Source organism: Rutidosis leptorrhynchoides, chromosome 2, assembly GCF_046630445.1.
Source record: "Rutidosis leptorrhynchoides isolate AG116_Rl617_1_P2 chromosome 2, CSIRO_AGI_Rlap_v1, whole genome shotgun sequence".
Classification (NCBI taxonomy): domain Eukaryota; kingdom Viridiplantae; phylum Streptophyta; class Magnoliopsida; order Asterales; family Asteraceae; genus Rutidosis; species Rutidosis leptorrhynchoides.
The window spans coordinates 58,443,270-58,458,517 of record NC_092334.1 but is presented as its reverse complement, the minus strand read 5'-3'; the positions used below and the strand labels follow the sequence as shown (position 1 = coordinate 58,458,517).

The 15,248-nt window shown below is 35.6% G+C and overlaps 1 protein-coding gene across 1 annotated transcript; it reads right to left on the bottom strand.

Moving 5' to 3' along the window:
* Positions 1-1,629: 1,629 nt before the first annotated feature.
* LOC139890896 (transcription factor GTE7-like) lies at positions 1,630-4,267 on the bottom strand. The gene is made up of 3 exons (XM_071873822.1): positions 2,351-4,267; positions 2,015-2,267; positions 1,630-1,902 (listed from the first exon to the last, which is right to left on the bottom strand). Exons 1-3 carry the CDS (start codon positions 3,863-3,865, stop codon positions 1,844-1,846), a joined length of 1,827 nt encoding a protein of 608 aa, XP_071729923.1. The 5' UTR covers positions 3,866-4,267; the 3' UTR covers positions 1,630-1,843.
* Positions 4,268-15,248: the final 10,981 nt, after the last annotated feature.

Here is a 15,248-nt window from a genome sequence, read left to right as displayed (position 1 = left end):
TTTTTTATGTATGCTTTTCAGAATCTTATACTATTTAACTAGATCTCACTTACTCATATATAATATAGGATAGAATTGTTTCATGCTGTTGTTTCTGGAATGATGTTGGACTATGCAGTATTGAAGCAACTGTTAATTACAGTTGCAGATGATAACACGTCTAATCTGTTATTAATTGGATTAGAGACGAGTAATTTTTATGATCATGTAAATTTCATGAATCCGATTGCATCAAATGTATTAATAACAACTTCTTTTTATTCATGAGTCATTAATGCACAATAACTTAATTTCGACTTATATTTTAAAGTTTACTCCTTGACATTAACCAACTTGAATAACTGAGTTTCATAAAATTTGCAAGATTCTGTAACTCGAGGTTTGTTGGTACAGACAGTAGTTCTAACAAGTATGCTCTACTTTTGTATTTTTTATATTTCATTCAGAATTAATATTTTAATATTAATGTTTAAAAAAAAATATCAATATCAATTGATCAATGATACATTGGAGAGAAAAGCCAACAACAACACGTCAACACATTGACCCATTGCCATAGCTATCAATATTTGAATATTTTACACATATCTTTATAGCTTAAAAGGACATGATTGGTCTTATGTGAGACCAAAAACTGTACATCTTTCTATACTTGGCCTTTATTTGAAATTTGTAATTTATTTGGAACTCGAAACATTCTTTGTACCTACGCAATAGATGCTGACACATGCTCTGACAACTAAAATATACAAAATACCGTTCTTGCACTTTTTTGCATTTCGATCAAAAACTGTAGACATAAGTCTCTCAAAACCCATTAACATAAAGATTTAACAAAAACTTTAGAAACATTCTTTAACAACATTGAACATTGAATTGAATATTACATCAAGAGAATTACAACTTGCCAGTAAAATCGTTAATAGCCTACCACTAAACTATACTAAACTTTGTCTTGTTGGTAACTAGAAAAATGAGCCCGCGCGATGCTACGGGGCCTTTGATTTGCGTATTCATAGTTAACGGAGCGTGTTATAGGTGTGTATATGTATTGAATATAGTCCGAGATATTGAGCGTTTTTTTTTTAAGTATCCGTTTCGCGCATACTTAGTCCCGTTGTGTTCGTGAGATTTTTTTGAGTTGAACGGTGGGCTCGGAAAAATTTAACTCGCGCCGAGCGAAAAGATAGGAACCGCTAAAAATTCGGGTGGGAGTAGTTTCTTTTATTTTAATAAAATTGTATATTTACATTTTTTACCCCTGAAAAGAGTTGAGGGGTCGTGTAAAGTGAGGCAAAGGTGAGGGGCGGATTGCAGTGTGAACGCAAACTAAAAACTACAATACTTTTGTGTTTCAAGTATTGAAACTACAAAATTCTTGGTGGCTATTAGTATATAGGGGTAATATGTACAGTGTGAACGCAAGATAAAAACTACAATACTTTTGTGTTTCAAGTATTGAAACTACAAAATTCTTGGTAGCTATTAGTATATAGGAATACTTTTGTATTGAAACTACAAAATTCTTGGTGGCTATTAGTATATAGGGGTAATATGTACACACAAGAACCCTCAACTCTATCTCCCTACCTCGTGTCTATTATATCTAAGTCAGCAAGGCCCTTCAGAAGCCATTAACATAAAGATTTTATATATAAAAAAAAAAAAAAACCATCATCTAAGTTGCACCTAAATTAACCCCCTATTAAGCAAAAAAGGTTTCATGCCACCTCATCTTGTTCATACCAAGCATTCAAGAACATTCCAGATGCTGTAATGCCAATGTGCATTTCTAACATTGGTATCCACATTGACTGCAAATTTGTTTAATTTGTCTTGCTTGTCATGATTGTGCATCATCTGCATCAGAATCACTCCCTGAAGAACTCCCAGAGTCTGAATCTGTAACAAATTAAAATCAATCTCATAAGCAAGTAACTCAATCTCCCAACAACCTCTCCTCACGACGAATTTCATATTCGTTAACTAGAGAATGAGAGACAAGATTCAATACCACTAGAGGAAGATGAATCGCCACTACTCGAACTGCTCAATCCACTTGAGCTGCTACTTGCATTATCAGCAGCAGCATTATCATTTACATGACCTGCAACTTGACCTTGCACCTCACCAGCACCATCATCTTTCTCGATTTCCACATGTGGGAAGAAGCTGCTTTCCGGCATTTCATCGCCAATATCAACATCTTCTTCCCCTGTTTCCTTCTTGCTCTTCTTCATCATATCAACTTTTTCGCTCGCAGGAACCTAAATTAAACACAATACCATTAGCAACAAAATCAAATAAATCAAAGTCACAACAAAATCTCTTCAACTATCAAAAAGCTTACATCATCAACATCAGCTGAGACGCTAGGAGCAGCAGCAACAGCAGCTGAATGAGTATTCACCAAAAGCGATTGCCTTTTCGCCTTGCTCTCGGCTTTCTTCCAATTTGTAACAAATCGATCAAGCTCCCAAAGCGTTTCTGTGTCTAATGCCTCAATATCGAGCTCAATTTCATCCCCCTCTTGCGCCAACCGATCATTCCGTTTCCTAATGATCTGCAACAACTGAGGCATCTTTTCTGGTGGCAAACTCTGCAACCCTAAACCTAATCTCTGCTTCTCATCCATATTCATTTCCCTCTTATTCGGATCCTTAGCACGCGGTTTAGGCAGCTTAGTACCCCTAGTTGTCGTAGAAGACAGCTTAACTGGTTCTACAGGCTGCATTGGTGATGGAGTCCGTATAGGCGATTGAACAGCAACAGGAGATGTAATTATCGGATTCGGATTGGATGCAGTAGAATGATTCTGCTTACTTGAAACATCATGAACTTGTACAGGAGCTTGTGCAGGGACAGCAACTGATCCACTCATTTTCATCTTCTTCGATCTATCAGGAGTCGGAATATCGTCCCATGAACTCCCATCCAATTCATCAACTGCAGAAAACTCATTTACAGGATGAAAAGTTCGATTTTGATTATGATCATGTGAAGCCAATTTTGACTGAATTGGTCTAAACAGGTTTTCAAAGTAGGACAGCAACTGATCAGCCATTCCATGTACCTGATCGGTTCTAGGGTTATACAGCATTGCATTTTCAAAGACCAATCTAACATCAGAAGCAAAATCAACAGGATTCGAATAAAACCCTTTGGTTAAACTAGATTTCACCGTCCCAAAATCCATCGGACGTTTAATAATTTGATGGTAATCATGAAGCCCTAAAGCAACAGCATCAACAGGTTTATTAAATACCCAACTAAGCTTATGCTTCATCAGTTTCGTTAAAACCTGCCTGCACATCTTCATAAGACCCTCATCAATTTCACTGCCGTTTACCAAACCTTGACGTAAACGTTTACCATCTTTACTGATGCTAGATCCAAACCCTAGCATCCGTTTATTCCCTGACAATTTCTTGAATTTACCGTTTGATGACCTGGCAGTCAATTCGTTAGCTTGAATCCGATCATTGAGTCTACGGATTCTCTCAAGATCCGACGCCAATTTCTTCCGAAGTTCATTAATTTCGCTTCTAGAACACGAAGAAACGTTGTAAGTAACAAATCCACAGTGATTGTAACCTGTAGCGGATGCGGTGTCAATCGGTCTTTGATTGAAAGAATAAGCGTCATCAGATGCAGCTTCACAAACAACACCAGATGAATCAACGGCGTTATGTGAATTGTTAAGCCGGTCGTTGATGGGTAAATTTTTCTTTTTAGTTGATTTAGGTTTTCGGTTAGGGTTAGGGTTAGGGTTCAATTGACGACGATTATTTTTCGAATAATTGGGAATTTCACCCATGAATGATTGATGAGTCTGATTCCTGCTCACTAACACAGTCGACGCCATTAACCGCCGGTAACAGATTTGATCCAACGAGATCTAAATTTATCTCGTTTTAAAAGCCGTACAGGCGTTAATGAAAACATGTAGCGGTGTATAGCGACGATGATATAAACAAACGCCAGCGATCGCCGATTTATTATTTGTCACCGGAAAAAAAAAAAAAAAAAATTAAAACAAATATACAGATTTATTAATTTTGTATCTATATCTATATATATAGAGGTGATGACGTTATAGGGTTTGAAACTGAGCAAAGATGGAAGGGGTTGGGGTTCGTTCTTAAAGGCGATGTGTTCTGACCGTAATAATGACGGGCAGGAAATAATCCGTCGATTATTTGCAGACCGGTGATCTAACGGATGATATGAATTTATTTGCTATCTGGGCAACCTCCCCGTCATACCGGTGATCTAACTTATATCCAAAAAATTGATTACAATCAAATATAAGTGAACCAAACAGGTATACCTGAGTAGCTGAATGTCCCAGACACAGAAATCGCAGACAGCCCAGTGACAGAAGTCTTTGCATAATCAGAATGACAACCACACAGAGTCTTTGCACAAAATGTGATGATAGCTATCATCTCGACACATGCCTTCTAAATAGGCATATTTTGTGTTGCAGGTAAACTTACTAATCCACAGAATCAACTGGACACCAACGTTTTTGCAGTTAGTCTTAACAAAGAAATCGAAAGAACCAAACATATAGAAAAACAACAAAGCATCAAAATATAAAAGCAAATTTTGTTCTGCCAAAAAGGAGATTAAACACCCCGAACATACACTAACAATAACTCCAACATGTGCCAATAAACTGGAAACCTAAAAATCAACAAGGATAGTAATTGCGTCCGACACGTTATAGACCATAATTAAAAGTATGTCAGGGGACATTGCCTTAACAGTTGCTTGTTCAACGCTTTCCTTTACAACCGGACGGTAGTTTATCGAAAGGTAATATACGGGACAAGTAAACTGGACGTGTTGCTTTCCAAATACAAGGTTAGCAAGTGGGTGACACAAAACAGCAAGTTTTGAGCTAAAATTTTCAATTCTGAAACCCACAAAAATATTTTGCAAACACCGGTAAAGGGTTATTCCGGAAAACTTATCTAGGGTAAAAACTAGATTTAATTTTCAAAAGATCAAATGTTTTCATAAAGATCCAATTTCCTTAATGGATCTAAATTTTTATAGTCATGTGGGACTGTAAACCATATCGTTACTACCATTGTTTATACCGCCGTATAGAAATCACTGATGTACAAAGTGTGAAGAATAAAGAAGTGATTCTAGTATTTCAAGACGATATTGCTTGAGGACAAGCAACGCTCAAGTGTGGGAATATTTGATAATGCTAAAAACGAACATATATTTCATAGCATTATTTCTCAAGAAAGACAAGCTTTTAGTTGCAATTGTTCTATTTACAAGTGATATTCGTTTAAATAATAAAAGGTGAAGACAAAAGACAGATTCGACGAATTGAAGACGCAAACGACCAAAAAGCTCAAAAGTACAAAAGACAATCAAAAAGGTTCCAATTATTGATAAGAAACGTCTCGAAATTACAAGAGTACAAGATTCAGAACGCAAAGTACAAGATATTAAATTGTACGCAAGGACGTTCGAAAATCCGGAACCGGGACCAGAGTCAACTCTTAACGCTCGACGCAACGGACTAAAAATTACAAGTTAACTATGTATATAAATATAATATAATATATAATTAATTATATTAATTATATATATATTATATTTATAAATAAAAACCGTCGGCAGAGAAAGACTCCAAAGGGACTGAGCTGTAAATTCATTCTCCGCGACTCGCGGAGTTTGAAGAGGATTTCACCGCGAGTCGCGGAGCCCCCAGTTTTGAAACTCCCTATAAAGCAAACCGAATTCTGATCATTTTCAATAATCTTTTTCTTCTTCTTCTCATACGTAAAATATATATATATATATATATTTATAATTTAAATTTTAATTTTAATTATAATTCTAATAATAAGGGTATGTTAGCGAATGTTGTAAGGGTGTAAGTCAAAATTCTGTCCGTGTAACGCTACGCTATTTTTAATCATTGTAAGTTATGTTCAACCTTTTTATATTAATGTCTCGTAGCTAAGTTATTATTATGCTTATTTAATCCGAAGTAATCATGATGTTGGGCTAATTACTAAAATTGGGTAATTGGGCTTTGTACCATAATTGGGGTTTGAACAAAAGAACGACACTTGTGGAAATTAGACTATGAGCTATTAATGGGCTTTATATTTGTTTAACTAAATGATAGTTTGTTAATGTTAATATAAAGATTTACAATTGGGCGTCCCTATAAATTACCATATACACTCAATCGGACACGATGGGCGGGGTATTTATATGTACGAATAATCGTTCATTTAACCGGACACGGGAATGGATTAATAGCCACTAGAATAATTAAAACAGGGGTGGAATTACATTCAAGGGTAATTGGTGTAATTGTTAACAAAGTAGTAAAACCTTGGTTTACACGCAGTCGATAACCTGGTGTATTCATTAAACAAAGTATTAAAACCTTGTTACAATTCGAATCCCCAATTAGTTGGAATATTTAACTTCGGGTATAAGAATAATTTGACGAGGACACTCGCACTTTATATTTACGACTGATGGACTGTTATGGACAAAAACCGGACGGATATATTAAATAATCCAGGACAAAGGACAATTAACCCATGGGCATAAAACTAAAATCAACACGTCAAACATCATGATTACGGAAGTTTAAATAAGCATAATTCTTTTATTTCATATTTAATTTCCTTTATTTTATATTTAATTGCACTTCTAATTATCGCATTTTTATTGTTATTGTATTTAATTGCACTTTTAATTATCGTACTTTTTAATTATCGCAAGTTTATTTTATCGCACTTTTATTATTCGCAATTTCATTATCGTTATTTACTTTACGCTTAAAATTAAGTCTTGTATTTATTTATTATTTTACATTTGGTTTTAACTGCGACTAAAGTTTTAAAATCGACAAACCGGTCATTAAACGGTAAAAACCCCCCTTTTATAATAAAATTACTTAGATATATGTTTGTATTTTTATAAAAGTAAATTAATATAGCGTTAAGCTTTGTTTAAAGATTTCCCTGTGGAACGAACCGGACTTACTAAAAACTACACTGCTTTACGATTAGGTACACTGCCTATAAGTGTTGTAGCAAGGTTTAAGTATATCCATTCTATAAATAAATAAATATCTTGTGTAAAATTGTATCGTATTTAATAGTGTTTCGTTGTAAACTTCAATAGTATTTTATACCCCTTAGCTTTGACATCAAGTATTTTTGGCGCCGCTGCCGGGGAATCTCTCTTAAACGCCGGAAGTGCAACGCTAATAAAAAAAAAAGATTTTTAGTTTACTTCTATTAAAAGTCGCTTTTGTAAAAATACGTTTTAAATATTCGAAAATATAAAAAGAAAAACAAAAATTTGTATATTTTTAAGATTTTGTTAAATATTTAAGTTGATTAAGTTTCTTTATTTTTATTTTAGTTTATAAAAAATATAAGTTTTATTTAAATATCTTTTATTTATATAAAAAACAGAAAAAAAAAATAAAAATAAAAAACGTGTCGAATTTAATAAGCTGTCATCTGAATTTCTGAACCCCGCGACTCGCGGGGTTTGAAGCATTAAATACCGCAAGTCGCGGAGTGACTCTGACACGCGACAAAACCCTAATTCAGCATTAATTACGGGTTATTTAATAATTATTATTATTATTAACCCTAATTATTATTATTATTATAATTAATTTTATTTTAACTTTTACTTTTTATTTAATTTATGTATTTAGTATTAATTAGTTTTAATTAAATTGTAAAATTAGTAGTTTTATTAAATAAATAATATAAAAATAATATTTTTATAAAAATTGTACTTTTTATAACTTTTTGTATATTTTTATATTTTGTCCCTTTTTAATCGTTGTAGCGTAATATTTGTATTTTTCGCTCATATTTAATTTTAAACTTAGTTTTTGCCATAGTTATTTTTACTCCTAGATTTTTAGGCTTTGCCGTAGAATTCCTTAAGTGCTTTTTCTTTAGACTAAGATTTAGGTGCTTTAGAATTTTGCGACGCCTTTTTAAGTTTTAGTTTCTTTTTAAGTTATTTCCATTTGGGATTTAGTTTTTCCTGTAAGCTTTAATATTTTTAGACACCTTTTACCTATGTATCAATTATCATTCCAATTAGTAATTTCAATTTGCGATTATAATTTTAAGTTAGTTGTAGTAATAAGGTTAGGTTAGTCAAGTATTTTTAAGTATTATAAGTTTCTTTTATTTTTCCGTCACCTTTTATTTTTCAACCATTTTTCTTTTTTGACCTTTTTCGACGAACTCTTTTTCTTTCTTATTTCTCGCTATTCTAGTTTTTAGGACATAATTTTTATTCTACTTCTTATCTAAATTTCTTAAAATTACGAAAATTTATTTTGAGTGGTTAAATTGATAGACATCAAAATTTTCTGGTTCGTAGTAATAGTTGGATTTGTACGTGGACCGGGTTATTGGAGCCAAACAGTCCTCAATTATATTGAGACCAAACGAATCCCGCCCCTCTGCTGCATATTTTGGCTATTCGAAACGTGGGCAAAATCAGAAAAGTCTATTGGTTGGATAACTTATTATAATTTTTCTTTCCTTTTTAAAACTAATAGGATATTCAGTGAATGCACCGAGCAAGACGCTCATCACCTTTTGTACGTTCACCACCTGTAACTAGATCAAGACATTTAGCAAATATAACCGCCGTTGATTTTTCTTTAGAATCGTCATCCAGTCGACCAAGTACTTCAGTTCAAATTTCCGATAATCCATTTTTTGAACCCAACCTCACAATTGAGAATCCGGAAAATATTCAGGAACGGTTCGTAGATCCTGAACCACTAAACTTTCCTCCGGAACCACCAATCATTCAAACAGAGATTGTTGAGGAACGAACCATTAAATCAGAATCATCTAGTGATACCGATTCAACAAATTCAATTATGGAGAATCTGGAACCTTTAAGTATGGAAGACCGAATGAGAGCTAAACGTACTGGCCAAGGTCACGCAATTACTCATCCAGACATTAATGCGCCAGATTATGAAATCAAAGGACAAATTCTACACATGGTGACTAATCAATGCCAATTTAGTGGTGCGCCGAAGGAAGATCCAAATGAACATCTACGTACCTTTAATAGGATTTGCACACTATTTAAAATACGAGAAGTGGAGGATGAACAGATATATCTCATGTTATTTCCCTGGACTTTAAAGGGAGAAGCCAAAGATTGGTTGGAATCGTTACCTGAAGGGGCGATCGATACATGGGATGTTTTAGTTGACAAATTTCTTAAACAATTCTTTCCTGCATCTAAAGCCGTAAGACTTCAAGCAGAAATTGTTACGTTCACACAGAAGCCAAATGAAACTCTATATGAGGCGTGGACTAGATATGGAAAGTTGTTAAGAGGATGTCCGCAACATGGTTTAGACACCTGTCAAATAGTACAAATATTCTACCAAGGATGCGACATCACTACAAGAAAAGACATAGATATAGCAGCTGGTGGTTCTATTATGAAGAAAACCGAAACTGATGCTTACAAAATTATTGATAATACTGCTTCCCACTCACATGAGTGGCACCAAGAAAAAGATATCATTAGATCATCTAAAGCAGCTAGAGCCGATTCTAGCCATGACTTAGATTCCATTTCCGCAAAGATAGATGCTGTGGAAAGACGAATGGAAAAGATGACTAAAGATATTCACTCAATACGAATTAGTTGTGAGCAGTGTGGAGGACCACATTTGACAAAAGATTGTCTCAGTATTGAATTAACAATGGAACAAAGAGAGAATATTTCATACATAAACCAAAGGCCTGGAAATAATTATCAGAATAATTATCAACCGCCAAGACCGATTTACAATCAAAACCAGAATTATAACCAAAATATTCCATACAACAACCAACAAGGTCCTAGCAATCAACAAGTATCCAATAATACTTACAATCAGCAAAGACCTAATTTTCAAAACAAACCACCACAACAAACCGATGATAAAAAGCCGAATTTAGAAGATATGATGACGAAGCTAGTTGAAACTCAAACGCAGTTTTTCACATCTCAGAAACAAACCAATGAACAAAATGCTCAAGCATTTAGAAATCAACAAGCTTCTATTCAAAATCTGGAACAAGAAGTGAGTAACCTAGCAAGGTTAATAGGTGAAAGAAAACCGGGAAGTCTACCTAGTGATACAAATGCTAACCCCAGGAATGAAACAGCTAAAGCCATTACCACAAGAAGTGGCACAACACTTAAACCACCTGAAATACCTGTAACTTCTGATGAAGCCATTCCTACTCCACAAGAACCACAACCTGATCAAGATAAGGAAAAAGAACCGGTAGTTGAAAAGGTTAATGAAGATAACACAGTTAAGGATAAACTGTAACATCCCGCGTTTTTCCGTTAAATTTAATTTTAACACCGTCTTTTTTTTTAAAACATAATCTTTCGTATTTAAATTAATAGTTTCCGTGAGTAACGTTCATTATATTCCCGCTATTTAATTTTGACATCACCCGTTTACTCGAGCGTTTTAAAAATATTCGATCGGTTAAATCCCGCACCCGCTTTGAAACTCGAGGGACCGGAGTTGCCAAATGGGCAAACTAGTTGACTAGGTCAACTAGTCAACCCATTTCACCACCATTCAATCACCCTCCCTCTCCCTCTCTTTCTTTCTTTTCTTTTTTTCTCTCAAGAACACAAACATAATTCATCATCTAAATTCGGATCGGGAAGCAAACTTCAAAACAAATTACATATTCATGATCCTCTCATCATCCTCTTCGATTTGGTACCAATTTCATCCATTTTGGGTAACATTTCTAAAACACTAAATTTCTCTAAATTCGTTTTATATACTTGAAATTGTGTTAGTTAGTGTCTATGGCTCGTGTGTAACATGAATATATGTTTTGTTTGCTCGATTTGTGGTTTGGAGTAACTAGTTTGAGTTTTTGAAATGGGTTTGCTTAATCCTTGATTTTGGATGAGTTAATGTTGTTAGATTGTTAAAGTGCATGTTTTAATTGTGTTACTAGTATCATTAGCCACATTTGGATGTGTAGGTTGATTAAGAAAACTTCAAAAACCCGATTAATGATTTTGCGATGTTTGACTAGGGTTTGATAGTTCTTGACATGAACTTTTGGATGCTTAAATACCATGGAATGTTAATTGTTAGTGTTTAGTAGTAATGTATGCTTCATTACCTTCAAAACGGCATATCATATGTGTGAATTGAATTCCCGGAACTCAAAATGCATTTGATGAACTTGAAATGGACTTTTGATGCATTGAATGCCATGGATTATTATTGGTAAGTGTTTAGTTGGATTGTATGCTTGATTACCTTCGAAACGGCATATCATTCATGTAAATTGGTTGCCCGAATCATTGAATTGCATTTATGAACTTGTATGCGGTTAATGTTAAGCATTAGATGCGGTTTTGGTTATTGTAATAGGTAGATTGATTGATGAAATGTGTTTAGTTATTTTCCTCGTCAAATTACCTTCCCAACGATATAAAATGCATGCCTTGAATGTTTGCGGTTTGTAAATTGTGTTGGGTTGAGTTTTGATTCGTGCACTTAGGAGTTTCAGCAACCAGGGCCTGGAAACACCTCAGGACGCCGTCCAGATACCCAGGACGACGTCCCACTTTTCTAACCTAGACGCCGTCTAGGAATTGGGGACGCCGTCCCACTCTTTTATTCGAGACGCCGTCTAGCCATTTGGGACGCCGTCCCATTTGGCTAAAACTGGCTGTTTGCCTTGGTCATTTGACATGAAAATGTTTGCTATGCTACGGACCTCCGATTAACATGAAACTTGGCCAACATGCTCATATATGATTATATAACTTAGAAAAATTGTCGGATATCCAACCCGACCCCGTTGACTTTTCTGTTAACTTTGATCCGACCAAGTTGACTTTTAGTCAAACTTAACCAAACTTTTATACAATCATTCTAACATGCTTTTATACTTGTTTCTTGTATGAAACTTGACAACGTGATTCACATGCTATACTTAATCGAGTCGTAACGAGCCATAGGACTAATTGAACACATTTCACCCGACCTTGTGTCGTAACCGGTTAATTGATACAACTTACTTGTTTAGGTCAAGGCTAAGCAACTTTCATGCATACGTTACTTTGTGAAGTACTTTTATACTCGTGCACTCGAGGTGAGATCATAGTCCCACCTTTTCAACAACTTTTTATACTTTTAAATTGTGGGCTGAGAAACATATACTTTGTTACATTTTGTACTACTTACTTTTATACTTTGAACACAAGTACAAGGAAAACAAACATTCCACAGCGAGTTAGAACAAAAATCCTCAATTCGATTATCATTAGTTACACTTGCAGGGTGTAAGCGAGAACTTATATTGTGTGGCCATACGGGTTTGACAAACCCTCATTACGGACGGTTCGCTACCGTCTACGGATGAAATATATTTTCGAGAAACAGTGTATGTTCTAACACTATTGTGATGGGGTTCTATGGAAGGAAACGTTAAGTCTTGATAATTGGGTGCTCGCGAACAATACTTTTGGAATGCAAACGATTTTGATAATCAACTATGGGAATACTAAATCTTGTGGTTCAAAAACAACGTTTACAAATACACCTATGATTTCACCAACGTTTTTCGTTGACAGTTTTCTATATGTTTCTCAGGTTCATACTTGGCTATTTGATACATGCTTCCACGTACACTCATACTTGCTTGGAGTCGAGCATACATGCATACACTCTGATTTCTTGCTTGGGGTCAAGCATACATACATACATACGCTAGGGATAGCACTTTTGGATTCAAACTTTTGTTTACATACTTACGCTATTTATAGCAACTGTGTTTTTCAACTTATATTATGTCGCAAGTTATTTCATTTATACTTTATGACTTTTGTAAACTTGGACTTGTTGTCGAACGGTTTTGTAAACTAAACTTGCAAGTCTTGTACCTTTCAAATGAATGCGACATAATTTTGGTCAAACGAGTCTCATATAGGGACTACGACCACGCAACGGGACCTAAGTTAACGGCGCCGTCAATAACGGTTTTGGTCGGGTCGTTACAAGTGGTATCAGAGCGTTGGTTGTAGGGAACTAGGACGTGCATTAGTGTGTCTAACAGAGTCGTTAGGACGCATTAGTGAGTCTAGACTACAACCGGATAGTTAGCCATTGCATTCTGACATACATTTGCTATAGATAGCACTTACTTGACTACTTGTGCATTATACTTGAATCATTCTTAGGCAAACTTTTTAATGGTACCCAACCTTCATCATACGAACTCGTATTCCGCCACTTTTTGGTAACACACGTAAATTCATGATTCATACACGTATGGAAGACGACGACTTCATTAGTCACACTTGTTCGGGAACTCTGTCTCCCGGATTGTTATTTGCCACCGTTTCAACTTACTATCGGTTTCCCACTGGTGTTTCTTACTATCTACTTTTGGTGTTACTACCATCACTACTCTAGGTGAGTATCGTCATCAATATTTATCACTACGGTTGCGTGCTACTCGTTATCATGACTCGTTACTCTTTTCATACCTAAATACATTATTGTTTGAATCGAACCGATTTGACGTTAACAATCATTTATACACTTCCCGCGGGGAAACGCTTCTTTAGAGTTGTAGAAACTATTTCGATTTAATACGAGTCACGTTTGAGACGTCGTTACATTTTGTTCATTTTAGATTTTCGCGATGACACGAACTTGAATCTATAGAGTGATGTGGGAATGGAGGTATGAGTTAGCGTAATATAACGACACTCGATCAACGTGGTTATATTACGGTAAGACATACCAAAGTTCTAGTGACACGTGATGGTGGTTAGACTCGATCAACCTAAACACCACCATGTGCCATGTACATGACTTCATCTATTCATGTTTGGACATCCGAAAACTCCGAGAATATTTATAACAACCATACCGGGGACACACCTTCAATTATTGTCAAATTATATTTATGCTTCCGAATGAATTACCGATTCCATTCGACTTCAACCGTATGTCACACGGGTATACTAGCTCGTCCTCGCACAGTCTTATTGAATAACTACAATTTACTCGTTATGCGCACATCGGGGCGGAAACTTCTCTTGCATCACCCTCGTACTTCCGGTTCAGGAGGTCCTTATTCTAAATTCTCAATGGAGAGCGACTCTTCACGTCATACAAGTATTCGCCGCGAGGGTGGATAGTCCTAACAATCGTTTTCAAAACCCGATAAGAACTTGCCCCGACGAACGTTTTTGGAAACCGATAAATCTTCCGCGACGCGAATTTTCTTGAGAAACTTGTCCTAGCTAACGTTTTCAATTCCTAGCAAACTTGTTCAATATGCCTTAGGGAAATGTACCCCGTTTCGGACCGAGATCTTCGTTTCATTTCTAGACTTCGGAGTGCCTCACAAAAAGCCTCGGGACCACATTTAGACATGAGTACCGCGTACCATCCGCAACCCGACGGACCGAACAAACATACGATTTAAACCTTAGAATCCATAATACAAGTTTGTATTACCAACTTCAAATTTACTTGAGAAAAGTATTTTCCTTTAACCGAATCCTCGTACTACAATGATTTTCATTCGAGTTTTAACGTCACTCCTTTTGAAACCACATGTGACCGGAAACGTCATTCTCCTTTGACGAACCAAGTAAACGATGATCAATTCACCGGGGCCGAGGTTATTCATGAGCAACCGAGAAAAGTTATTCATATTCAGGTAAAACCCTACGCGACTCGTAATCACCAAGAGCTACGCCGATGTTAGACGTAAACCTTTCTAATTCCATGGGGAACCGCGTAACGTTAAAAGTCGCACCTTGGAAAGGTGAAATCCGTTTCGGGAAACATAGAAAACTAAACCCGTGATGTTTTAATCCTTTTGAAATCTTGGGGCGTTTTGGACCCGTCGCTAGCCGTTTAGACTTTTCCGACTCATTTTGGGTCTCCGTTTATCCTACATTCGATGTATCAACTCAAAGACGTGTTTTACGAAACGAGAACTTGTTATCTCCTTTGATGAACTCACTATCGACGATAACCCTCACTTCCTAGGAGGACCGGTGGAAACCATGTGTAACATCCCGCGTTTTTCCGTTAAATTTATTTTTAACACCGTCTTTTTTCTTTTAAATAATACCATTCGTTATTTAAATTCGTAGTTTCCGTTGACTAACGTTCATAATAATTC

Bases quoted from the DNA above. Each gene is read 5' to 3' on its own strand.
- LOC139890896 (XM_071873822.1), bottom strand. From the start codon at position 3,865: ATGGCGTCGACTGTGTTAGTGAGCAGGAATCAGACTCATCAATCATTC. The intron at 2,268-2,350 runs GTAAGCTTTTTG...TGTTTAATTTAG, and splicing joins TCTCAGCTGATGTTGATGAT to GTTCCTGCGAGCGAAAAAGT. The intron at 1,903-2,014 runs GTATTGAATCTT...AATTTGTTACAG, and splicing joins CGATTCATCTTCCTCTAGTG to ATTCAGACTCTGGGAGTTCT.